The sequence below is a fragment of the Gorilla gorilla genome, chromosome X (assembly GCF_029281585.2).
Source record: "Gorilla gorilla gorilla isolate KB3781 chromosome X, NHGRI_mGorGor1-v2.1_pri, whole genome shotgun sequence".
Lineage (NCBI taxonomy): Eukaryota > Metazoa > Chordata > Mammalia > Primates > Hominidae > Gorilla > Gorilla gorilla.
In genome coordinates, this window is record NC_073247.2 from 151,648,327 (window position 1) to 151,675,004 (window position 26,678).

Consider the following 26,678-nt stretch of genomic DNA (forward strand, 5'->3'; position numbering starts at 1 on the left):
TACAAAAATTAGGGCGTGGTGGCGGGTGCCTGTAATCCCAGCTACTTGGGAGGCTGAGGCAGAGAACTGCTTGAACCCGGGAGGTGGAGGTTGCAGTGGGCCAAGATCTTGCCACTGCACTCCAGCCTGGGCAAGAGAGCAAGACTCCTTCTCAAAAAAAAAAAAAAAAGACTAAATCTTTATCCCCAATAATAAGAAGTTATTGGTTATTGTCCAGATATATTAATATAATATAATTATTTTATTTAGAAATGAGGAGGTAAATAGAAGAAACAACTGAAATAACAAAAATGACTTGCCTTTGGGAACACAAATCTAGAGTAGGGAAGAAAGGGATAAAGGACGTTTTTTTCTTTATAAGCCTTGTAACTGTTCTACTTTTTAAACTGTGTACACACGTTATTTTCATAAAAATTAGTTTAAAATACAAATAGCATTTGGACACAAAAACAGGGAATAGGAGAGCATTATAGCCAAGGAAATGGCAAAGATGTGGAAGTGAAAAAATACTTCAGTAAATAGTAAGTAGACCTGTCTAGAAAAGCAATAGTCCATACTGAGGAGTGTGTGAAAGGAAAATAAGTCTTGGGGCCCCAAAATTGCTCAAGCTGGGAACTGCTTAGGGCAAACCTGCCTCCCATTCTATTCAAAGTCACCCCTCTGCTCCCTGAGATAAATGCATATCTGATCGCCTCATTTGGAGAAGCTAGTCAGAAGCTCAAAAGAATGCAACCATTTGTCTAGTATCTACCTATGACCTGGAAGCCCCCTCCCCACTTCGAGTTGTCCCACCTTTCCGGACTGAACCATTGTACATATTACCCATATTGACTGATGTCTCGTGTCACCCTAAAGTGTATAAAAGCTGTGCCCCTACCACCTTGGGCACATGTCATCAGGACCTCCTGAGGCTGTGTCACGGGCACGTGTCCTCCACCTTGGCAAAATAAACTTTCTAAATTAACTGAGACCTGTCTCAGATTTTTGGGGGTCACAAGTAGTAGATGGTATAAAATTTTAACTTTGATTCTCAGTAAGCCACTGGAATATGCATTCTACCAAATGAGAGAATAAACTAAGAGAGAGGAAGACATGGAATCCAGAAAATGGGATGAACATGAAAGAGAGGAGTAGGGAATTCCCCAGATGATAATGAATGAAAATTCAAGGTAGACAGCTGTGTAGCACACCTAGAGAGGTCAGAGGGGAGTAGGAAGATAGAGGAATCAAGGAGGGATGTCTTTAGAGAAAATAGAAAAACAACCGATACATTACTCAATGTATTTGACCATGTGGAGAATAGTATTCAGAAAGGTTTTACAGTATTGTGGGAAAATTAGTGAAACTTTAGTGATAAACACATAGAAAGTAAAGCAAACTAAGTAACGAAAACCAAGGCAGCTGTTAATGCCAAGAAAAACAAACAGTTGCTCAAGAAAGTAAATGAGTTATGATAAAATACTCCCTGACTCCACAGTGACAGACATTCACATAGTCATAGCAATCAAAACACTATATTCTTGGTTTACAAAATTAAAACTCTTTTGTAGGATAAAGGGAGAACAAGTTAGAGGGAGCTTTGTTGTAAGAGATCTAAGTCTTTGTTTTCCATAATACAAAGAAAATAAGTAGTATCTACAAATTGAAAGATTAAGAAATATCCATATAAGTACATTATATAGAAATATGGGGCTGGGCACAGTGGCTTGCCTGTAATCCCAGCATGTTGGAACACCAAAGTGGGCAGATTGCCTGAGCTCAGGAGTTTGAGACCAGTCTGGGCAACATGGTGAGACCCTATTTCTACTAAAAATACAAAAAAAGCCAGGCGCGGTTGTTCACGCCTGTAATCCCAGCACTTTGGGAGTCCGAGATGGGTGGATCACTTGAGGTCAGGAGTTTGAAACCAGCCTGACCAACATGGTGAAAACCTGTCTCTACTAAAAAAAAAAAACAAAAAAACCTACAAAAATTAGCCGGGCATGTTAGTGCGTGCCTGAAGTCCCAGATACTTGGGAGGCTGAGGCAGGAGAATCCCTTGAACCCAGGAGGCAGAAACTGCAATAAGCCAAGATCACACCACTGCACTCCAGCCTGGGCGACAGAGCGAGACTCTGTCAAAAAAAAAAAGAAAAAAAAATTAGCCTGGCCGGGTGCACGGTGGCTCACGCCTGTAATCCTAGCACCTAGGAGGCCGGGGCATGTGGATAGCATGAGGTCAGGAATCAGAGACCAGCCTGACCAACGTGGCGAAACCCCGTCTCTACTAAAAATACAAAAATTAGCTAGGCGTGGTGGTGGGCACCTGTAATCCCAGCTACTTGGGAGGCCGAGGCAGGAGGATCTCTTGAGCCCAGGAGGCATATGTTGCAGTGAGCTGAGATCGTGCCACTGCACTCCAGCCTGGGTGACAAAACAAGACTCTGCCTCCAAAAAAAAAAAAAAAAAGAAAAAAGAAAAACCAAGAAAAGAAATATGGAAGTTAATACTAGAAGAAACAGTTAAAACTATTAAAAGTGGTTTCTCTAGTAGTGCAGATCAGAAGTTGGGAGAGAGAGAGTAGGCATCTGCTCTTTTTCGTTTCTCTTTTCTTTGCTTTGCTTTTATTTATTTATTTATTTTTTTGAGATGGAGTCTCACTCTGTCGCCCAGGCTGGAGTGCAATGCCAGGATCTCGGCTCACTGCAACCTCCACCTCCCAGGTTCAAGCGATTCTCCTGCCTCAGCCTCCCGAGTAGCTGGGATTACAGGCATGCACCACCATACCCAGCTAAATTTTTTTTGTATTTTTAGTAGAGACAGGGTCTCTCCATGTTGGACAGGCTGGTCTCAAACGGCTGGTCTCAAACTCCTGGCCTCAAGTGATCTGCCCACCTGGGCCTCCCAAAATCCTGGGATTACAGGCGTGAGCCACCTCTCCTGGCCACATGCTCTTTTTCTTTATAAGCCATTTAAATATATTTAACTTTTTACTATGAATATGCATTACTTTCAATAAATAAAAATTAATAAACGAGAATAAATGGCATTTTGAATGGGCAGAAGGGAAGGAGAATATTTCAGCCAAGAGAAACAGCAAAGACATGAAACAGAAAATACTAAGTAGACCTCCCTAGGGAAGTGAGAGTCCACATTGGGGAGTAGTCAAAGGTAATTTTAATAGCTGTCATTTATTTAGTACTCGCTATGTGCAGACACTGTGCTAGTCACTTTGTACACACTATATCACTCATTTACTCACTAACCCAATAAGGGAAGTACTACTATTATCTTCCATCTTATAGGTAAGGAAACTGAGAGGTTATGGAACAAAACTCAAAGTTGTGCTCAAAGTCACAGCTAGAAAGTAGCAGAGCAAAGTGCTGGATGTGGTTGCTCATGCCTGTAATCCCAACACTTTGGGAGGCCCAGGCAGCGGATCAGCTGAGGTCAGGAGTTCAAGACCAGCCTGGCCAACATGGTGAAACCCTGTCTCTACTAAAAATACAAAAATTAGCTGGGCATAATGGCATGCCCCTGTAATCACAGCTCCTTGGGAAGCTGAGGCAGGAGAATTCCTTGAACCCACGAGGTAGAGGTTGCAGTGAGCCGAGATCACACCACTGCACTCCAGCCAGGGTGACAGAGAGAGACTCCATCTCAAAAAAAAAAAAAAAGACAACAAATCCATACTCTCAGCCACTATGTTTTGGGGCATAATTGACAAGATTTAATCACTGAAATAATTTATAGAACAGAGAGGGATGAATCCAAAATAACTCTAAGAAATTAAAGCTTACTTACTAGGAAAATGACGTTCATTCGTTTATTCATTTTAACAAATATTTACTGAATATCGACTACATCCAAGTAATTTGGTGGAAATATAGCAATGAATGTGAGAAATATGATACGATCCCTGCTCTCATAGAGCTTATTGTCTGTCATCCATAGGAAAATCACTCAGGGGAACCTCAGTGGAGAAAATTATGAGTTCATTTTTAACTATGTTGAAGTAATAATAGGGTGTTCAAATAAAAAATGCACAGTATGCATGGAAAATGTGGTGTTACAGCTTAGTATAAGATGCTCTAAACCTCAAAAATCTATTCCTGGTCAAGGGAAATCAGAATTCAGAAAAGCTATTTCATTTAATGCTTCAGAAATTCTGCATGAGCTTTAAAAGTACAGTTTCAGTGTTAGCTGGGCTGGAAGCCAGATTGCAGGAGTTTATAGATATAAACTGTTAATTTGCAAAGCTTGATGGTGGAAGAAAGAAAAAAAGGTCGTACAATAGCTTAGGAGGGCTGTCAGCAGGGTTAAACAACTTTTCTTTTCTGAACTAGAGGAGACCTACACGTGTTTAAAAGTAGAAAAGGAAAAATTCTGTAGAAAGGAGAAGCTAAAGAAGATAATTGAGGAAGCTAGGTGTGAAATGAGGTAGAAAGGGATGAACTAGAGAACACACGGCTCAGATTTGAGAGAGGAGGAGGGAGTGCTCTTCCTTAAGACTATAAAGAAGGCTGAGAGAAGAAAAAGCAAATCAAGTGGTCTTAGGTGAAGAAAATGCATGTGAGTATGTGGTCTCTATCTTTTGAGCAAAGCTTAGTTTTTATGAGAATGGGCAACTGGGAAAGGGGATGGGGTTTCAGAAGGAATCAAAGAATACAGTTTGAGGTTCAGAGCTGAAAATTAGCAAAACTTTTGGTACTCCACAGCCCTATTTCAACCACTTTCTACTGTTTTAAAATAATAGCAGATTGCACCATCCTCCAGTCTTCCTGATCAATTAATTCAAATTTTATCTCACCCAGGCCAACATTTAGGTACTAAGACTCAGGCAGGATGCCATCAAAATCCATTAAAAATGGCTCTCTTCCCAGCAGTGATAGAGATGCAAACTCCCCTTAACAATCAAATCCAACCTTGAATTAATTAATATCTCTGTTGGTGTCTGTTTTATTTTTAAGCCATATAGTTCTTACTGGCTCAATTTCTAGCATTTGTAACTCCATTTGGCACTCTTCAGCAAGTATTTAGTCTGCCTTACTTGAAAACGTGTTTGCCATTTTGGTTCCAGTTACTTCTTGTCACAGGATATAACTGTGCACAAATAACACCAACATGCACCAAAAATACACCAACATGCACAAAACAGAACAAACGCAAGAGCTTCTTCAGGGCAGGAACTATGCCTTATTTATCTTTGTCCCATTTCCCAGGGAAGAACATGGCACAATGTTGAAGCTCAGGGAATGCTGACAACAAATGAATGGTTATCTATGTGCTGTTAAGGAGACAGCCCTGAACTGAGATCCAGGAGATGTCAGTTGTACCTGTTAACTAGAGTTTTTCCCAGACAAATCACTTATACTCGCTGGACCCTATTTTCCCATGTGAAAATGAGGGGATTGGATGACATTAAATTGCTTCTGATTGAAATTGTATGGATTTTACATGCCACTTTAAAGTGGATATAATTTTAGGTTTCCAAATAGCAATATTTAGATTGCTGTTAGAAACATTTTCTAAATTCCTGGCCAACTCCTTGGCTACTGCCTGTGAGTCAGAGTAGATCTGTACCTCAGGTCATCTCTCGTAGACATAATAAGCAACTAAATATGCTACTCGAAAGTTCTGTCCACATGGGAAAATTTGTCTCTTCCATTGTCCTTTATGGGCATCCCATGGTGGGCTTCCAGTGGTGCAGTCTGCCGCTTTCAGATGGTGCCTGCCACCTTAACTGTGCAAAGTTGTGTGTAAACCAGCCTCATGTATTTCTTTTTTTCTTCAGTCATTTGGTCATAGGTGACTCGCCATAAGGCCACTGGTATGGATTTAGGGAGGGGCAGCAATATGGCAGGAGAAAGTGCCATGGGAGCCTGGACCACTTGCTTATGAAACTAACTTATTTTGGCCAGGCACGGTGGCTCACGCCTGTAATCCCAATACTTTGGAAGGCCAAAGCGGGCAGATCACTTGAGGTCAGGAGTTCGAGACCAGCCTGGCCAACATGGTGAAACCCTGTCTCTACTAAAAATACAAAAATTAGTCGGGCGTGGTGGTGAGTGCCTGAGGCTGAGGTGAAGAATCTCTTGAACCTGGGAGGTGGAGGTTGCAGTAAGCCAAGATCATGCCACTGCACTCCAGCCTAGACAACAGAGCAACACTCCATCTCAAAAAAAAAAAAAAGGCCTTTTCCCACATATACACCTTCCACAAGATGATGAAATATCACTGAGCATACCAGACTGTGTGGCCAGCCAGATCAGATAACACTCAGTTTGTGACCAGCAGCTGTGTCATCCTACCTGGGTAGACATTTCATCTCCACTAGAATTCATCAGCAAACCAGGAGATTCTTCTTAAAAAGAGAGCTCCCATCAAAACAGGAAATAGAGGTGAGCAAGCCGTCCATCACAATAGGTATCTACTAGAGCTTCTCAAACTCCTGCCTCCCTCCTTTTATCACTGCCTTTTTCTAGCCACTGCCTCAAGTGTACAGGGCTCTTCTGCAATCCCCTCTGCCCTTATGAGTTGAGGAATGAGATCTGATAAACCTCTTCAATTTAAGAATTTGAGGACTTCTAAAAGTGTGTGAATGTTTATAAGAACCACAGGGAATGAGCAATGCTGGGTCTATGATGATGAGACCTCAAGTATCAATAAGTAAGCTTTTTGAGTGTGTTCACTGACCTACTGCCTCTTGAATGACACCTTGTAAGTGACTGCCAAGTATTCTGTGCAATACCTTCTGTTTTACATTTGTGGGAAGGTCTCTGCCCCAGTGGGCTCACCTTTCAATTTTCAACACCTCCTTCTTACTCCACCCACCCCCCCACTCTGGACTACTGCACCAGTGGCTTATGAGAATCTTCCTAATCAATCCTGAGGGCAACAGAGAACACCCAACAACAAAAGAAACCCATCAAATAAGTACTTACATTGTACGTTTCATTAAAATTCAGAGTAAAGCTACTTCCTTGACTGTGTGTGTACATAAATACATATAGATTGCCCACAATCGCCCAGGCAACCAGATAGAATATTGGACTTTAAAGGCACAATGGTCATGTCATTCTTCACAAGAAGTTAATTAGCTTCTCTCTTACAGAACACTACTAAGACTATGATTGGTAATGTCTGAACTCCTGCTCAGCTATAAGTCATAATAAATAATTAGGCTATTTCTCTGGTAACTGTCATTCCTTGACTGCTGAACAATCTTCTATCATTAATGACTGTTGTATTTTACCATAGGGCAGGCATGTTTCCAATGGCACCCAGGTATCCACAGGAAGTTTTAGCTAGGTCTAATTACTGTAAATCTCTTGCAGACCCACTCACCTCCCCATCCCAATATTGCTATCCAAATGAAATTAAGCTTAAAGGAATAGACAGGTCACAAAAGGGTGGAATAGTTTATGGACCAAGTGCATGTGTGTTCATCATGCAACAGTTTTCTATTTCTCTTTAAGCACTGGATCATTAGGTTTCTTATCTCTTTGGGGCTGCCTTGAGTTATTTCTCAGTCCACCAGCAATCTAGTGTTCAGGACTCTTTTTTTTTTTGAGATGGAGTCTCACTCTGTAGCCCAGGCTGGAGTTCAGTGGTGCGATCTCGGCTCACTGCAACCTCCGCCTCCTGGGTTCAAGCGATTCTCCTGCCTCAGCTTCCCAAGTATCTGGTACTATAAGAGCGTGCCACCATGCCCATCTACATTTTTTTGTATGTTTAGTAGAGCTGCGGTTTTGCCATGTTGGCCAGGCCGGTCTTGAACTCCTGACCTCAAGTGATCTGCCCACCTCAGAGTCCCAAAGTGTTGGGATTACAGACATGAGCCACCACGCCCAGCCTGTACTGTGAAGTACAGCCAGGCCACAAAGTAATTAAAACTGGAATAGCCAAGCAAGAACTGAGATTGTTTGTTCTTTTTCTCAAAGTCCACTGTATTAGTTGGGGTTCTCCAGAGAAACAACCAATAGGATATATGAGGAGATTTATTATGGGAATTGGCTCATGCAATTATAGAGGCTGAAAAGTCCCAGCATCTGCCATCTGCATGAGCCTGGCCACAAAATGTCCCCTTCTTTAGTACAGGACTAAAGTACAGGACTCTTTAAAAAAAAAAAAAAAAAAAAAAAAAAAAAAGACTTGAGTCTCACTCTGTCACCCAGGCTGGAAAAAGTGCAGTGGTGTGATCTCAGCTCACTGCAACCTCCACCTCCCGGGTTCAAGCAATTCTCCTGCCTCAGCCTCCTGAGTAGCTGGGACTACAGGTACGCACCATCATGCCCGACTAATTTTTGTATTTTCAGTAGAGATGGGTTTTTGCCATGTTGGCCAGGCTGGTGTCGAACTCCTGACCTCAAGAGATCCTCCCACCTCGACTTCCCAAAGTGCTGGGATTACAGGTGTGAGCCACTGCTCCTGACCCTAAAGTACAGGACTCTTGATCACTGCCCTGATTCATCCTCTTTAGGGATGTGCTTCCCGGATAGTGTGCATATTTGTAATACCTGTAGAATCCCTGCCCTATCTCAAAAAAAAAAAAAAAAAAGTCCAAATAAAACCTTCCAGAGAAATGGATTCATAGTCATTTCTATTGGTGATCTAAGGATTGCATAAGTATAAGAATGTTTAGAAACAGGCAAATTTGGCCAGGCACGGTGGCTCATGTCTGTAATCCCAGCACTTTGGGAGGCCGAGGCAGGTGGATCATTTGAGGTCAAGAGTTGGAGACCAGCCTGGCCAACATGGTGAAACCCCGTCTCTACTAAAAATACCAAAATTAGCTGGGTGGTAGTGGCCCGCGCCTGCAATTCCAGCTATTCGGGAGGCTGAGGCAGGAGAATCGCTTGAACCCAGGAGGTGGAGGTTGCTGTGAGCTGAGATCACGCCACTGCACTCCAGTCTGGATGACAGAGTAAGACCCTGTCTCAAAAGAAAAAAAAAAAGAAAGAAAGAAACAGGCAAAAGTTAAGCAAACTGCTGTGATTATGGGGTTATGAGATTGTGTATATTTGGGGTCTTTATGTGTACCTCATATTTCCATAATGTAGTCACACAGGGACCTTTGGCATTTTTTACAGGAAGACATACACTTATCTGAATTTCATCCTCAATGGCAGTGATGGCAAATATGTGGCACATATGTCGCCGGTTGCCACTGCTTACTCTCTGCTCCCACCTTCATAACAAATAGTGTTAGTCAATCACAGCACTCTTTGTCATTGAATTTGGAAGTAATACCATAATGTTTTTCAATCTGGCCCTCTACACAGTCATGTCAATAGATCAGAGTAGTCATTTGAGTTGAAATCCATTTGTCATTTCTGTTCTAATTTTTAGAGGTCTTATGGTACATTGTCTTAATTAAAGAGCAGGGGTAGCAAGGAGTAAAATCTGATTCAAACTAGCTCAGAAAAGGGAGATTTCTTAACAATACAACAGACAATATTACAAATGTCTGGACTGTGAAGTACAGCCAGGGCACAAAGTAATTAAAGCTGGAATAGCCAAGCAGGAACTGAGATTGTTTGCTCTTTTTCTCAGAGTCCACTGTATTAGTTGGGGTTCTCCAGAGAAACAACCAATAGGATATATGAGGAGATTTATTATGGGAATTGGCTCATGCAATTGTAGAGGCTGAGAAGTCCCAGCATCTACCATCTGCATGAGACCGGCCACAAAATATCCCCATCTTTATAATGATTCCAGTAACATTGGATTAGGGGCCCACTCTACTCCAGTATGACCTCATTTTAACTACATCTGCAATGATGCTATTTCCAAATAATGTCACATTATGGGGCACAGGGGGTTAGGAGTTCAACATATGAATTTTGGGGCACACAATTCAACCCATAACACCAACACCATCACTCTTTTTTGTGTGACAGAGTTTCGTGCTTGTTGCCCAGGCTGGAGTGCAATGGCGTGATCTTGGCTCACTGCAACCTCCGCCTCCTGGGTTCAAGTGATTCTCCTGCCTCAGCCTCCCGAGTAGCTGGGACTACAGGTGCCCACCACCACGCCCAGCTAATTTTTGCATTTTTACTAGAGACGGGATTTCGCCATGTTGGCCAGGCTGGTCTCGAACTCCTGACCTCTGGTGACCCACCCGCCTAGGCCTCCCAAAGTGCTGGGATTACAGGTATGAGCCACTGCACCCGGCCCTTTTGTCCTACTTCTATTTCCCTTCCTTTGTTGCTTCTAATTCTTAGAGATTGCACACAGTATGGCAGGGACTGTAGAATTGTGGGAACTGACAAAGCTGAAGACTTTTAGTAAGTCCCTGCTTGACACCACTATAACCATCTCACATGTAGCATACTACTTCATTGTGACTGCCCAAAGATCTGTGATTCCCAGCACCATCCCACAGCCAGCTCACCCCTAGCCCCGGTAGAAAGTAGTCTTCTTGCTGAATGAACATTCTTTCAGCTCTTCAGAACAACCCCTCTCCCCACAGGAGGGTGGAATTGAGGATCTCTAAGAATCCTTTTAACTCTATGCTTATATAATTTCATGTAGAGAATATACAAGAGAAATGTTTAAAATTTGACCTTTTAATGCTTTTTTAAAAAGTAATGGATTTTTAGAAAGGATTGTACTGAACAAAAGGAGCAAAATATAATATAATCCGTTTCAGGCCCATAGCCAGGATCAGGTTATAAACTTAGCAGATGAGTGTAAGAAAGGTGATTCAACAGAAAAGGAGCAGGACTGGTCTAAGAGGGAAGAACTGCACTTGAAATTGGCTTCACAATGCCCTCTGGAGAAGGGAAAAGTAAGGTAGCAATGGATGGATTGAGCACGTGACCCTGAATAGGTCTTACTGAATAGGGGAGACAAAATAGAGAGTGGGAGAGAAGGAAGTAAGGTACCATAAGAGATAAGACAATGTTGCAAAAAGGCCAAGAAGGAGAAATTTGTGACTCTCTTACTTAAATCAGGACATTTCCAAGAAGTATTAAAGACTATCTATTGGAGTGATAGGGCTTAATTATTTTAAGTATTAGCTTGGCCAAATTTTCACTGGTAAATCAGTCAATCCTCCTTCCCTCCCTCCCTCCCTCCCTGTTTCCCTCCCTCCCTCCTTTCCTTCCTTCCTTCCCTCCCTCCCTCCTTCCTTCCGTCCTTCCTTTTGTGCTAAAATTCTTCTCTGACTTATGGTACATTTATTTCTGTTACATATCCTATAGTGGTCTTATGTGTGAAGCCTGCATTAATGCACTTAGAATTTTTCATATTGAGGCTGGGCACGGTGGCTCATGCCTAGAATCCTAGTACTTTGGGATGCCGAGGAGGGTGGATCACTTGAGGTCAGGAGTTGAAAACCAGCCTGGCCAACATGGTGAACCCCTGTCTCTACTAAAAATAAAAAATTTAGTCGGGCATGGTGGCGCACGCCTGTAATCCCAGCTACTTGGAAGGTTGAGGCAGGAGAATTTCTTGAACCTAGGAGGTGGGGGTTGCAGTGAGCCAAGATTGCACCACTGCACCCCAGCCTGGGCAACAGAGTGAGACTCGGTCTCAAAAAAAAAAAAATTGCATATTTAATGAGCTCCAAATATTCTGTAAACTCCTACTCTGTAATTAAGTGTGGTTTAAAAAAGAACATATGTAGCTGGGCTTAGTGGCTCATGCCTGTAATCCCAGTACTTTTGGAGGCCGAGGCAGGCAGATTACCTGAGGTCAGGAGTTTGAGACCAGCCTGACCAACATGGTGAAACCTCATCTCTATTAAAAAGACAAAAATTAGCCAGGGGTGGTGGCGCATGCCTGTAATCTCAGCTACTCGGGAGGCCGAGACAGGAGAATCTCTTGAACCTGGGAGGTGGAGGTTGCAGTGAGCCAAGATCCTGCCACTGCACTCCAGCCTGGGTAACAGAGTAACAGAGCAAGTCTGTCTCAAAAAAAAAAAAAAAAGTCATGCAGATGACTTTTCTTAAGATGTCATTATATTGGCCATCACTAGCAGTTAGTCACTTTTGTTAGATATTAATATTCACAGCTTTTAAGGCATTACATGTCTCCAGGTTCAAAATAGGAAAGAGAAAAGAGCTTAGATTATTTGGCTTTGTCTATCAAGATACTAGAAGAATGTAAACTGAAAACCATACAATTTCTACTTTTGCTATTTTCCAGGCTAGCTCACATTAGCTCCAATATCATCCTAAAATATGAAGCCAGATTGGGCAATGAAATTGCAATTTTTGATTTCTGCGGGAGGTTCCCACACAAAAAAAGAAATCGCAATTCCGATTTTTAAAAAGTTAGTCTTTTTTTTGTGGAGCTGGGTGGATGGAGTCTCCCTCTGTCGCCTAGGCTGGAGTGCAGTGGTGCGATTTCAGCTCACTGCAATCTCTGCCTCCTGAGTTGAAGATATAGATTCTCCTGCCTCAGCCTCCTGAATAGCTGGGACTACAGGTGTGCACCACCGTGCCTGGCTAATTTTTGTATTTTTAGTAGAGACAGTGTTTCTCCATGTTGGCCAGGCTGGTCTTGAACTCCTGACCTCAAGTGATCCGCATGCATTGCCTTCCCAAAGTGCTGAGATTACAGGGGTGAGCCACCGCGACAGGCCAAATTAATCTTAAATGTTTTCAAACACTGATCAACATCATTTGAACAAAGCAACTATAATACATTAGGAGATGGATGGGAAAATTTGAACACAGACTGGATAATCAGTATTAAAAGATTATCATTAATTATTTTTACCTTCGCGTCTCCCACTTATCATTAATTTTAGGTGAGACAGTGGTATTGTTTGCATGTATTTTTAAGTCTTTATCTTTTACAGATACAAATGGGAGGGGGAATGGATAGGAGTTCAGTGAAATAAGATTGGCCATGTAGTGATAATTGTTGAATCTGAGTAATGCTTATATGGGAGTCCATTATACTACTTGCTCTACTTTTGTACATGTTTAAACGTTTTTCACAATAAGCAGTTTAAAAATTTGATGAAAACTTTTTCTATTTGTGAATTTAAAAAAGACTAGGCTTTAAAACAGGTAGTACCAATAGGAAATCAAGTCTGCAGCTCCCACAATCCTTTTTTGTTGTTGCTGAGATGGGGTCTGGCTATGTTGCTCAGGCTGGTCTTGAACTCCTGGGATCAAATGATCCTCCCACCTTGGCCTCCCAAAGTGCTGGGCCACAATCCTTTTTTTTTTTTTTTTGAGACTGAGTCTTGCTCTGTTGCCCAGGCTGGAGTGCAGTGGTGTGATCTCGGCTCACTGCAACCTCCATCTCCCAGGTTTAAGCAATTCTTCTGCCTCAGCCTCCTGAGTAGCTGGGATTACAGGTGTGTACCACCAAACCTGTCTAATTTTTGTATTTTTAGTAGAGACGGGGTTTTGCCATGTTGGCCAGGCTGGTCTCAAACTCCTGTCCTCAAGTGATCTGCCTGCCTTGGCCTCCCACAGTGCTGGGATTACAGGCGTGAGCCACCGCGCCCGGCCCCCACAATCCTTTTTTAATACATACACGGTTTCTGAAACCTTTTATACATAAGCAGCTACTTTGTGCCGTCTGGTAATTTTATGATGGCTTTATGGGTAAAGACTTGGGGGACCAACTGTGTAGAAGCAGAGATGGGGAAGTCAGATCTGAATGAATAAAACATATTTATATGCCCCTTGCAGGCTGAAAGAATAGCTTAGACTGATTAAAAGTGAAGTAGGGGTTGAGCGCCGTGGCCCACGCCTGTAATCCCAGCACTTTGGGAGGCCGAGGCGGGCGGATCACTTGAGGTCAGGAGTTCGAGACCAGCCTGGCCAACACAGTGAAACCCCGTTTCTACTACTAAAGGAACAAAAATTAGCTGGGCATGGTGGTGGGCACCTGTAATCTCAACTACTTGGGAAGCTGAGGCAGGAGAACCTTTTGAACCCAGGAGGCAGAGGTTGCAGTGAGCCAAGATCACACCACTGCACTTCAGCCTGGGCAACAGAGCAAAACTCTGTCTCAAAAAAAGAAAAAAATGAAGTGAAGTAGAGATTTTGCTCACATAGATGGATTGGGTGATCTGTGAGTAATCAGCATCCTAGTAGCTGGTAGTGAGAAGGCAGTACATCATAATGAATGACTGAGCATAAGCCAGTCATAGATCCAAATCTCGGTTCAGTCAATCACTAGATGCAATCTTACAGTATGTTCCAGAGCCTCAGTTTACTCATCTAATCCCCCATATACTGGGGGACTGTTGAAGTTTAAATAAAAGATATGTAGTGTTAGTACAGCAGGTCTGGCTGTTCAGTCCTTGCATGTCTTCAAGGGAACCTGGAACCATTACTGATCTTTGGCCAACCCCTAGAAATGTGGCCTTCAGAATGTTCTTATGTGAATGATTGATGATTATGATTTATACACCTGGAGCAATGGACCAGGCCTCATCAGCTTGTCAGGATTGCTTTGCATAAACATCAACCTATATGAAGTGCATTTGGTTTCATTTGTGAACCTGTGCTTCAGTTGCTTTGGCTGGTAATGTAGCATGATGTCGCTATGAGCCTGAATCTCAATAAAAGTCTCAGACGAAGAGACTTAAACAGTTTTCCCCGGGCAGAGACATTCTGCACATGTCAATGCAGTTTGCTGCTAGAGAGAAAGCATATCCTATGTGGCCCCAGATGGGAAAGTACTCAAAAGCCTGTCCCTAACCTCTCTGGATTTCTCCTGATATATTTTTCCTGTTGCTCTTAGTCTGTGTAATCTTGCTCTAACAAAACCTTAACCATGAGTATTGAGTTTTATGAGTCCTCATGGTGAATCAGCAAACTTGAAGGTGAATTTAGGACCTGTGAAATATAAAGGGACTAGTACAGTACCTGAAGAATAATATACAACCAATATATGCTTGCTAGTGGCATTTAAATTCTGCCTGCTGGATGTTATAGGGGACAATTGTACTCTACTAGAATATAGGCTGGGAATACAGGACTTTGCCTGATTTTCTCAATGATGCCCTTGGAAGAAGGGAAGGATAACATTTCATCAATGGGAAACCTAGAGGATAAAACTCCAAGATTCTCCTCTGGCTTCCCATCCTTTCTGACTCAGAGTGGAGAGGTGACATGTAGAACAAATATGTGAGACCTTTGGTCTCACCAACTGAGACCTTTGGAGAATGCATGCAGGGCAAACTCTTTTACCATTTTGAAGAGTAACAAAAACAATGAAAAGCCTCGTTGAGAGTTACGAAATTTAGAACACTTAGACTAATGTTATGGTGCTCCAAGTGTGGGTGCCACAGTCTGGATCTTCATTTTAGGTAACAGCCACCAGAGACAATGGTGTTAAAAGTGGTTATCAGGAAGGTCAGGCACGGTGGCTCACGCCTGTAATCCCAGCAGCTTGGGAGGCCGAGGCAGGTGGATCACTTGAGGTCAGGAGTTCGAGGCCAGCCTGGGCAACATGGTGAAACCCTGTCTCCACTAAAAATACAAAAATTAGCCGGGCTTGGTGGTGCATGCCCCTGTAGTCCCAGCTACTTGGGAGGCTGAGGCAGGAGAATCACTTGAACCCAGGAGGCAGAGGTTGCAGTGAGCCGAGGTCACACCACTACACTCCAGCCTGGGCGACAGAGTGAGACTTTGTCTCAAAAACAGCAACAACAACAACAACAACAACAAGTGGTTATCAGGAATTTCTCCAACTCAGCCGGAACCAAGAGAACAGAATGTTTTAGTCTATCCAGGCTGCTATAGTAAAATACCATCAACTGGGTGGCTTATAAACAACCGAAATTTATTGCTCACAATTCTGGAGGCTAGGAAGTTCAGATCAAGGCACAAGAGTATTCAGTGAGGGCCGGCTCTATGATGTGTAAGTGGGCTCTTTTCACTGCATCCTCACATTGCGGAAGGGGTGAACTCTAGTCTCTTCAGTCCCTTATAAAGGATTAGTACCCTTATATAGGGCTGAAAGGTACTCACATGACCTAATTACCTCCCAAAGCCTGATACCTCCTGATACCATCACATAGGGGATTAGGTGTCAACACATCAATTTAGGGGGAACACAAACATTTAGTCCATAGCACAGAGCTATTTCCAACAAGCACTGGGCATGACAGAAAAAGAGTCTTCAACTGTGAGGACTGCACATAAACATTAAAAAATAATTGGATTGGGACTTCAGTTGAGAGCTAATCCTAGGGAAGGAAGAGTCTAGGATACCCATCTTGCAATTTCTTTTTTTTTTTTCTTTTGAGATGGAGTTTTGCTCTGTTACCCAGGCTGGAGGGCAGCTCTTCGATCTCGGCTCACTGCAACCTCCGCCTCCTGGATTCAAGCGATTCTCCTGCCTTAGCCTCCCGAGTAGCTGGGATTACAGACGCCCACTACCACACCTGGCTAATTTTTGTAATTTTAGTAGAGACGAGATTTTACCACGTTGGCCAGGCTGGTCTCGAACTTCTGACCTCAGGTGATCTGCTCGCCTCAGCCTCCCAAAGTGCTAGGATTACAGGTGTGAGCCACCGTACCCGGCCCCATCTTGCAATTTCTTTCTAGGTTTGTGTGAGTGTATGTTTATGGTTCTTATCCAAGTGACCAGGTCTAAGTAAGAGACATCAAAAGATCCTTGTGCCCCCTAAAATGAAATAATAATTACAATAGTAATTTATGTCATGCATTTTATTGATATTTTTAAAATAAATCGCCTCCAAGACAGATATGGGTGATCTTGATAGTGATTTTTCCCTCTACTGGTTTCTTAAGGGATGATGAGCATAAAATAGTTGGTATAAGTTTGCTCTTTCACACTTGGATTTTATTTTTGTTGAGCTCCTAATCATTTAGGGTTACTTCAGAGGTGACTTGATTGTACTCTCTGTCGCACGTAATGATTATAACTTTATCACTGTCAACCTCACTAGAATATTTCATCGTATCACTGTCATTCACATGATCACCGTATGCATTGTTCCTGGAATCTAACTTACGAAAGGACCTGGAAGAGGACTTGACTTTGCTTGAAACATGTAGGTTTTGAGTGTTTTTCTCCTTTGCCTCAGAAATATCATTGACCAAAGGCCTATAAGTTTTGGCAACAAGATGTTTTTTCTTGTAGGGTTGACAAGTTTCAGCTAATTCAGAGTTGGATAATAAGGCTGCCCTGCCTAGACTCACTGACCTTTTTGGATTAAAATGTTTGGGAGGCTTAGCCAATTCCTGTAGACCGAATGGCTTGGATGGTGAGATTTCATTTTGTGGATGAGATGAATAAAGTGGCTTGAATAGCTGAGGTGGCCTGACTGGCTTATCTGAACTGGCTAGCTTACACGCATAGTCTAGCTTACATAATTTTTCTAGGCTGCCTTTCTTATGTGCCTTTTCCAGGTGAGATGACTTGCTTAATTTTTTTGAGCATGATGACTTGGATGACCTTTTTGGATATGATGGCCTAGTTAACTTTCCTGCAGTGTTTGGTATGGATGGCTTTTGTAGACTTGAGGGTCTGATTAATTTTTCTGTGCTGGATTGTGCGGATGCCCTTTCTGGACTCGAGGAATCAGATGACTTGTCTGCAGTAGATAGCATGGGTTGTGTTTCTGGACTGCATTGAGAGGCTGTCTTGGCTTCACTGAATGATGTTTTGGATGACTTGGCTGCTACGCCTTTTTTCTTGACCCTGAAAGTATAGAAAATTTGGAGTATAATGATTTAAAACAAAAGAGACCTATTACTATTATCGGAGAACATATGGTACTGCTTAGACCTGTGGTCTTTTGGGGCTTTAATATGAAAACTGAACACAGTAAGAAGCGGAGTGTGACGGCTGGGTGCGGTGGTTCACACCTGTAATCCCACACTTTGGGAGGACGAGGTGGGCAGATCACTTGAGGCCAGGAGTTCGAGACCAGGCTGGCCAACATGGTGAAACTCCATCTCTACTAAAAATACAAAAATTAGCCTGGTGTGGTGGCGCACACCTGTAGTCCCCAGCTACTTGGGAGGCTGAGGCAGGAGAATCGTCTGAACCTGGGAGGCGGAGGTTGCAGTGAGCCGAGATCATGCCATTGCACTCCAGCCTGGGTGACAAAGTGAGACTCTGTCTCAAAAACAGACAAACAAACAAAAACACAAAAACAGAATTGGAGAGTGGTGAAAGCCACAACTAAGGTTATAAATATGGACTCTTGTTTAATGCTTTTTCTTAAGAGCATTTTACTATTTAACCACATTAGATAACCATATAATCCACATATAGAATTACACAAAGTTGTTTCAAATCTGCTGTAAAAAGAGAGAAACACACACACACACACACACACACAGAGAAAGAGAGAGAGAGAATGAACCTCACTTATTTCAGAATTAAACTTTTTATAAAAAAGTCACAAATTGATAATGTATCACAAGAAAAAAACTGTAGGAAAAGCCATTGTTTTTGTATCATATTTACAACATCAAGTTATCAGTGCATATTTAAATTAATAACATTCCTCTGAAACTAAAGGAATACAGTACTGGTACCACGTTTTAGTCACCAGTCTTTGGAATGGGATATTTTTAGGGAACTAGTATATAAAAGGCAGGCACTGAGATCATGAGAGCAACAACAGTGAATAATTTTTCATGCGATTAAGTCTTAAAATGGTAGATTATCCAAAATGTTTTATTGTCTTTGAAAAACAGAGACCCAATTCCCTCTCTCTTTCTCTTCATTTTCCCACTCTTATTTGGATATTCATGCCCTCTTTTCCTGCACTGAATTTATAATGCAATTAATGTCCTGGAGTTCAGCTGAACCTTGAACAAGAGACACTTTGACTGAAGTTAATAATGTACTAGAGAATATTTAAGAGCTGATATAATTTAAGGGAAAATATTCACCTGCAAAAGGTTGGTAGCTCTTCAGAAGTCTAAAGTTAATATTAAGTAACCTGAACAACAATGAAACCTCCACTATATGTACACACACACACACCTCGCACTCTTAATTTAAAGGAGTAAAACTTACATTCCTGCTTTGGACGCATCATCGCTCAGACAATTATAATGGAGATAACAAAAACAGATAAAGACAAAAACCATGATGATAATACCAACTAAAATGAGTAGATTTCTTCTAAGGTAGTTCAATTTTGTCTGCATTGATTCAACAGGTTTATCTCCTGCAAAGAGATTGTATAATCAGAGAAGGTGTTAGGTAACCAAGTTTTTTTCCACATTGATAGTGGTTTGATAGTGTAGATCAAAATAACATTTCTTCATCAATTATTTTTTAAACCTGATTAATTGTACCACTGTTATGTTTTTACCTCATGGATCCAGCTAGTCCAGAAGCTAAATCTGGGAGGCATCGCTGACTAATCCATACCATTACCTGGGTTATCCCTGAATCTTGGCTTGCTTATCACATTACCCAGGTTTTTGAATCTGTGTGTGTATGTCTTGCATGTATAAGTGTACTTGAGTGTTAATGTGTGTGTGAATGTGTGTGTGTAATTGAAAAGGGATGTGATAAAAACAAACCTCTGTTAAAAACCTACTATATGCTGGAGATCTGGCAAGATGGCCAAATAGGAACAGCTCTGGTCTGCAGCTCCCAGCAAGACCAATGCAGAAGGTGAGTGATATCTGCATTTCCAACTGAGGTACCCAATTCATCTCACTGGAACTACTTAGGGGTACCCAGTTCATCTCATTGGGACTGCAATGGGTGCAGCCCAAGGAGGGCGAGCAGAAGCAGAGTGGGGCATTGCCTCACCTGGGAAGTGCAAGGAGCCAGGGGCCTCCTTCTCCCAGCCAAGGGAAGCAGTGAGGGACTGTACTATCCAGCCCAGATACTACACTTTTCCCATGGTTTTGGCAATCCACAGACCAGGAGATTCTCTCGTGTGCCTACAACACCAGGGCCCTGGGTTTCAAGCACAAAACTGGGTGGCTATTTGGGCAGACACAGAGCTAGCTGTGGCAGTTTTTTTTTCCCCCCAGTGGCACCTGGAAGCCCAGTGAGACAGAACCGTTCACTCTCCTGGAAAGGGGGCTGAACCCAGGGAGCCACGTGGTCTCGCTCAGCAGATCCGACTCCCATGGAGCCCAGCAAGCTAAGATCTACTGGCTTGAAATTCTCGATGCCAGCACAGCAGTCTGAAGTAGACCCGGGACGATGGAGCTTGGTGGGGGGAGGGGCGTCCACCATTACTGAGGCTTCAGTAGGCACTTTTCCCCCTGACAGTGCTAAGGAGGCCAGGAAGTTCGGACTGGGTGGAACTCACCACAGCGCTGCAAAGCAACTGTGGCCAGACTGCCTCTCTAGATTCCTCCTCACTGGGTAGGGCATCTCTGAAAGAAAGGCAACAGCCCCAGTCAGGGGCTTACAGATAAAACTCCCACCTCCCTGGGACAGAGCACCTGGGGGAACGGGTGGCTGTAGGCACAGTTTCTGCGGATTTAAACATTCCTGCCTGCCAGCTCTGAAGAGAGCAGTGGATTCTGACAAGGAGGATTCTTCCAGCACAGAGCTGCTAAGAGACAGACTGCCTCCTCAAGTGGGTCCCTGACTCCCGTGCCTCCCGGATGGAGAGACCTCCCAGCAGGGGTCAACAGACACCTCATACAGGAGAGCTCTGGCTGGCATCAGGCTAGTGCCCCTCTGGGACAAAGCTTCCAGAGGAGGGAGCAGGCAGCAATCTTTGTTGTTCTGCAGCCTCCGCTGGTGATACCCAGGCAAATAGGGTCTGGAGTGGACCTCCAGCAAACTGCAGCAGACCTGCAGAAGAGGGGCCTGACTGTTAGAAGAAAAACTAAGAAACAGAAAGCAATAATATCAACATCAACAAAAAGGACCCCCACACAAAAACCCCATCCAAAGGTCATTAGCCTCAAAGATCAAAGGTAGATAAATCCACAAAGATGAGGAAAACCCAGCACAAAAATGCTGAAAATTCCAAAAACCAAAATGTCTTTTCTCCTCCAAATGATCACAACTCCTCTCCAGCAAGGGCACAAAACTAGACAAAGAATGAGTTTGATGAATTGACAGAAGTAGACTTCAGAAGATGGGTAATAACAAACTCCTCTGAGCTAAAGGAGCATGTTCTAACCAAATGCAAGGAAGCTAAGAACCTTGATAAAAGGTTACAGAAATGGCTAACTAGAATAACCAATTTAGAGAAGAACATAAATGACCTGATGGAGGTGAAAAACACAGCACGAGAACTTCGTGATGCATATACAAGTATCAATAGCCAAATCAATCAAGCAGAAGAAAGGATATCAGAGATTGAAGATCAACTTACTGAAATAAGGTGTGAAAACAGGATTAGAGAAAAAAGAATGAAAACAAAATGAACAAAGCCTCCAAGAAATATGGGACTATGTGAAAAGACCAAACCTACGATTGATTGGTGCACCTGAAAGTGACGGGGAGAATGGAACCAAGTTGGAAAACACACTTCAGGATATTATCCAGGAGAACTTCCCCAACCTAGCAAGACAGGCCAACTTTCAAATTCAGAAAATACAATGAACACCACTAAGATACTCCTGGCGATAAGTAACCCCAAGACACACAATCATCCAATTCTCCAAGGTTGAAACGAAGGAAAAAATGTTAAGGGCAGCCAGAGAGAAAGGTCAGATTACCTACAAAGGGAAGCTCATCAAACTAACAGAGGATCTCTCTGCAGAAACTCTACAAGCCAGAAGAGAGTGGGGGCCAATATTCAACATTCTTAAAGAAAAGAATTTTCAACTCAGAATTTTATATCCAGTCAAACTAAGTTTCATAAATGAAAGAGAAATAAAATCCTTTCCAGACAAGCAAATACTGAGGGATTTTTGTCACCACCAGGCCTGCCTTACAAGAGCTCCTGAAGGAAGCACTAAATATAGAAAGCAAAAACCAGTACCAGCCACTGCAGAAACACACCAAAATATAAAGATCAATGACACTATGAAGAAACTGCAACAACTAATGTGCAAAATAACCAACTAGCATCATGATGACAGGATCAACTTCACACATAATAATATTAACCTTCAATGTAAATGGTCTAAATGCTCCAATTAAAAGACATAGACTGGCAAATTGGATAAAGAGTCAAGACTCATCAGTATGCTGTATTCAGGAGACCCATCACACGTGAAAAGACACACATAGGCTCAAAATAAAGGAATGGAGGAATATTTACCAAGTGAATGGAAAGCCAAAAAAAGCAGGGGTTGCAATCCTAGCCTCTGAAAAAACGGACTTTAAACCAACAAAGATCAAAAAAGACAAACAAGGGCATTACATAATGGTAAAGGTATCAATGCAACAAGAAGAGCCAACTATCCTAAATAGATATGCACCCAATACAGGAGCACCCAGATTCATACAACAAACTCTTAGACACCTACAAAGAGACTTAGACTCCCACACAATAATAGTGGGAAACTTTAACATCCCACTGTCAATATTAGACAGATCAATGAGACAGAAAATTAACAAGGATATTCACAACTTAAGCTCAGCTCTGGACCAAGTGGACCTAATAGAACTCTCCAACCCAAATCAACAGAATATACATTCTTCTCAGCACCACATAGTATTTATTCTAAAACCAACCACGTGATTGGAAGTAAAACACTCCTCAGCAAATGCAAAAGAACGGAAATCATAACAAACGGTCTTTCAGATCACAGTGCAATCAAATTAGAACTCAGATTTAAGAAACTCACTCAAAACCACACAACTACATGGAAACTGAACAACCTGCTCCTGAATGACCGCTGGGTACATAACAAAATTAAGTCAGAAATAAAGAAGTTCTTTGAAACTAATGAGATCAAAGAATCAACGTACCAGCATCTCTGGGACACAGCTAATACAGTGTTAAGTGGGAAATTTATAGCACTAAATGCCCACATCAGAAAGCAGGAAAGATCTGAAATTGACACCCTAATATCACAATTAAAAGAACTAGAGAAGCAAGAGCAAACTCATTCAAAAGCTAGCAGAAGACAGGAAATAATTAAGATCAGAGCAGAACTGAAGGAGATAGACACATGAAAAACCCTTCAAAAAAAATCAATGAATCCAGGAGCTGGTTTATTGAAAACATTAATAAAATAGACCACTAGCCAGACTAATAAAGAAGAAAAGAGAGAAGAATCAAATAGACACAATAAAAAATAATAAAGGGGGTATCACCACTGATCCTACAGAAATACAAACTACCATCAGAGAATAGTATAAACACCTCTATGCAAATAAACTAGAAAATCTAGAAGAAATGGATAAATTCCTGGACACACACATTCTCCCAAGACTAAACTAGGAAGAAGTCAAGTCCGTGAATAGATCAATAACAAGTTCTGAAATTGAGGCAGTAATTAATAGCCTACCAACCAAAAAAAGCCCAGAACCAGACAATTCACAGCCAAATTCTACCAGAGGTACAAATAGGAGCTGGTACCATTCCTTCTGAAACTATTTTAAATAATAGAAAAAGAGAGACTCCTCCCTAACTCGTTTTATGAGGCCGGCATCATCCTGATATGAAAACCTGGCAGAGACACAACAAAAAAAGAAAATTTCAGGTCAATATCCCTGATGAACATTGATGCTAAAATCCTCAATAAAATACTGGCAAACTGAATCCAGCAGCACATCAAACAGCTTATCCACCACCATCAAGTCGGCTTCATCCCTGGGATGCAAGTCTGGTTCAACAAACGTAAATCAATAAATGTAATCCATCACATAAACAGAACCAATTACAAAAGCCACATGATTATCTCAATAGATGCAGCAAAGGCCTTTGATAAAATTCAACACCCCTTCATGCTAAAAACTCTCAATAAACTAGGTATTGATGGAACATATCTCAAAATAATAAGAGCTATTTATGACAAACTCATAGCCAATATCATACTGAATGCGCAAAAGCTGGAAGCATCCCCTTTGAAAACCTGCACAAGACAAGGATGCCCTTTCACCACTCCTATTCAACATAGTATTGGAACTTCTGGCCAGGGCAATCGGGCAAGAGAAAGAAATAAAGTGTATTCAAATAGAAAGAGAGAAAGTCAAATTGTCTCTGTTTGCAGATGACATGATTGTATATTTAGAAAATCCCATCATCTTAGCCCAAAATCTCCTTAAGCTGATAAGCAAATTCAGCAAAGTCTCAGGATACAAAATCAATGCGCAAAAATCACAAGGATTCCTATACACCAATAATAGATAAGCAGAGAGCCAAATCATAAGTGAACTCCCATTCACAATTGCTACAAAGAGAATAAAATACCTAGGAATACAACTTACAAGAGATGTGAAGGAACTCTTCAAGGAGAACTACAAACCACTGCTCAAGGAAATAAGAGAGGTCACAAACAAATGGAAAAACATTCCATGCTCATGGATAGGAAGAATCAATATCGTGAAAATGGCCATACTGCCTGAAGTAATTTATAGATTCAATGCTATTCCCATCAAGCTACCACTGACTTTCTTCACAGAATTAGAAAAAACTACTTTAAATCTCATATGGAACCAAAAAAGAGTCTGTATAGCAAAGACAATCCTAAGCAAAAAGAACAAAGCTGGAGGCATCACTCTACCTTACTTCAAACTATACTACAAGGCTACAGTAACCAAAACAGTATGGTGCTGGTACCAAAACAGATACATAGACCAAAGGAACAAAACAGAGGCCTCAGAAATGACACCACACATTTAAAGCCATCTGATCTTTGACAAACCTGACAAAAACAAGTAATGGGGAAAGGATTCCCTATTTAATAAACGGTGCTGGCAAAACTGGCTAGCCATGTGCAGAAAACAGAAACTGGATCCCTTTTTTACACCTTATTCAAAAATTAACTCAAGATGGATTAAAGACTTCAATGTAAAACCTAAAACCACAAAAATCCTAGAAGAAAACCTAGGCAATACCATTCAGGACATAGGCATGGGCAAAGGCTTCATGACTAAAACACCAAAAGCAATGGCAACAAAAGCCAAAATTGACAAATGGAATCTAATTAAACTAAAGAGCTTCTGCACAGCAAAAGAAACTATCATCAGAGTAAACACGCAACCTACAGAATGGGAGAAAATTTTTACAATCTATCCATCTGACAAAGGGCTAATATCCAGAATCTACAAGGAACTTAAACAAATTTACAAGAAAAAACAAACACCCCCATCAAAAAGTTGGCGAAGGATACGAACAGACACTTCTCAAAAGAAGACATTTATGTGGTCAACAAACATATGAAAAAAGCTCATCATCACTGGTCATTAGAGAAATGCAAATCAAAACCACAATGAGATACCATCTCATGCCAGTTAAAATGGTGATCATTAAAAAGTGTGGAAACAACAGATGCTGATGAGGGGAGGAGAAATAGGAACGCTTTTACACTGTTGGTTGGAGTGTAAATTAGTTCAACCACTGTGGAAGACAGTGTGGCAATCCCTCAAGGATCTAGAACCAGAAATACCATTTGACCCAGCAATCCCATTACTGGATATATACCCAAAGGATTATAAATCATTCTACTGTAAAGACGCATACACACGTATGTTTATTGCAGCAATATTTACAATAGCAAAGACCTGGAACCAACCCAAATGCCCATCAATGATAGACTGGTTTAAGAAAATGTGGCACATATACACCATGGAATACTATGTAGCCATAAAAAAGAATGAGTTCATGTCCTGTGCAGGGACATGGATGAAGCTGGAAACCATCATTCTCAGCAAACTAACAGAAGAACAGAAAACCAAACACTTCATTTTCTCACTCATAAGTGGGAGTTGAACAATGAGAATACATGGACACAGGGAGAGGAACATCACACACTGGGGCCTGTTGTGGGGGTTGGGGGCAAGGGGAGGGAGAGGATTAGGACAAATACCTAATGCATGTGGGGCTTAAAACCTAGATAATGGGTTGACAGGTGCAGCAAACCACCATGGCACATGTATACCTATGTGACAAACCTGCACGTTCTGCACATGTATCCCAGAACTTAAAGTAAAAAAACAAAAAACAAAAATAAACCCCTACTGTATGTTAAGTCCCTTGCCAGATTCATTTATATAGTATTAGCTAGTTTGGTGGGGACAGGTTAGTATATTGAGTGGGGAAGGGTGGTAAAGGAGGACCATAAGTCTGTCATCTTGATGCTTATATTTTGCTTAAGTTTTTTAATATCAGCTGTTGTATTAGAAATTCTTGAAGACCTACTAATGGTAACACCGCTAAAAGTAACAGCAGATTTCTTAAATACAGCTGGCGTTTCTAATTAAATACTTTAATGTATACTATAACAGATCATAATTTACAAGTTTTAAGGTTAGGCACCTACCTGTAGTAGAAGATCCATTGGTTTGGTTTGTAGTCATACAATTATTTGTCCAAATGGACAAAAGTAGGACACAAATAACAAGATTCATGTCCGCAACTTGGTTCAAATGATTTGTCTACTCTAAGGTAACTACTGAATTTATACAGTTCAGAGTGTTCTAGGCATTTATGACATCATTACCATTGTGTGTCATACTCTGACAACATAATCTCACCATAGGGAAGCATAAGCTTCTGTATACAAATTTTACCAAATGACTTTTTTTTTTTTTTTTTTTTTGAGACGGAGTTTGGCTCAGGCTGGAGTGCAATGGCATCATCTTGGCTCTCTGCAACCTCCACCTCCCGGGTTCAAGGCACGGTGGCTCAC

At 41.7% G+C, this 26,678-nt stretch overlaps 1 protein-coding gene across 1 annotated transcript; it reads right to left on the reverse strand.

Moving 5' to 3' along the window:
• Positions 1 to 16,616: 16,616 nt before the first annotated feature.
• Positions 16,617 to 26,422, reverse strand: CXHXorf66 (chromosome X CXorf66 homolog). The gene is made up of 3 exons (XM_004064954.4): positions 26,310 to 26,422; positions 18,961 to 19,114; positions 16,617 to 17,628 (listed from the first exon to the last, which is right to left on the reverse strand). Exons 1-3 carry the CDS (start codon positions 26,395 to 26,397, stop codon positions 16,785 to 16,787), a joined length of 1,086 nt encoding a protein of 361 aa, XP_004065002.3. The 5' UTR covers positions 26,398 to 26,422; the 3' UTR covers positions 16,617 to 16,784.
• Between the last annotated feature and the right edge of the window lie 256 nt (positions 26,423 to 26,678).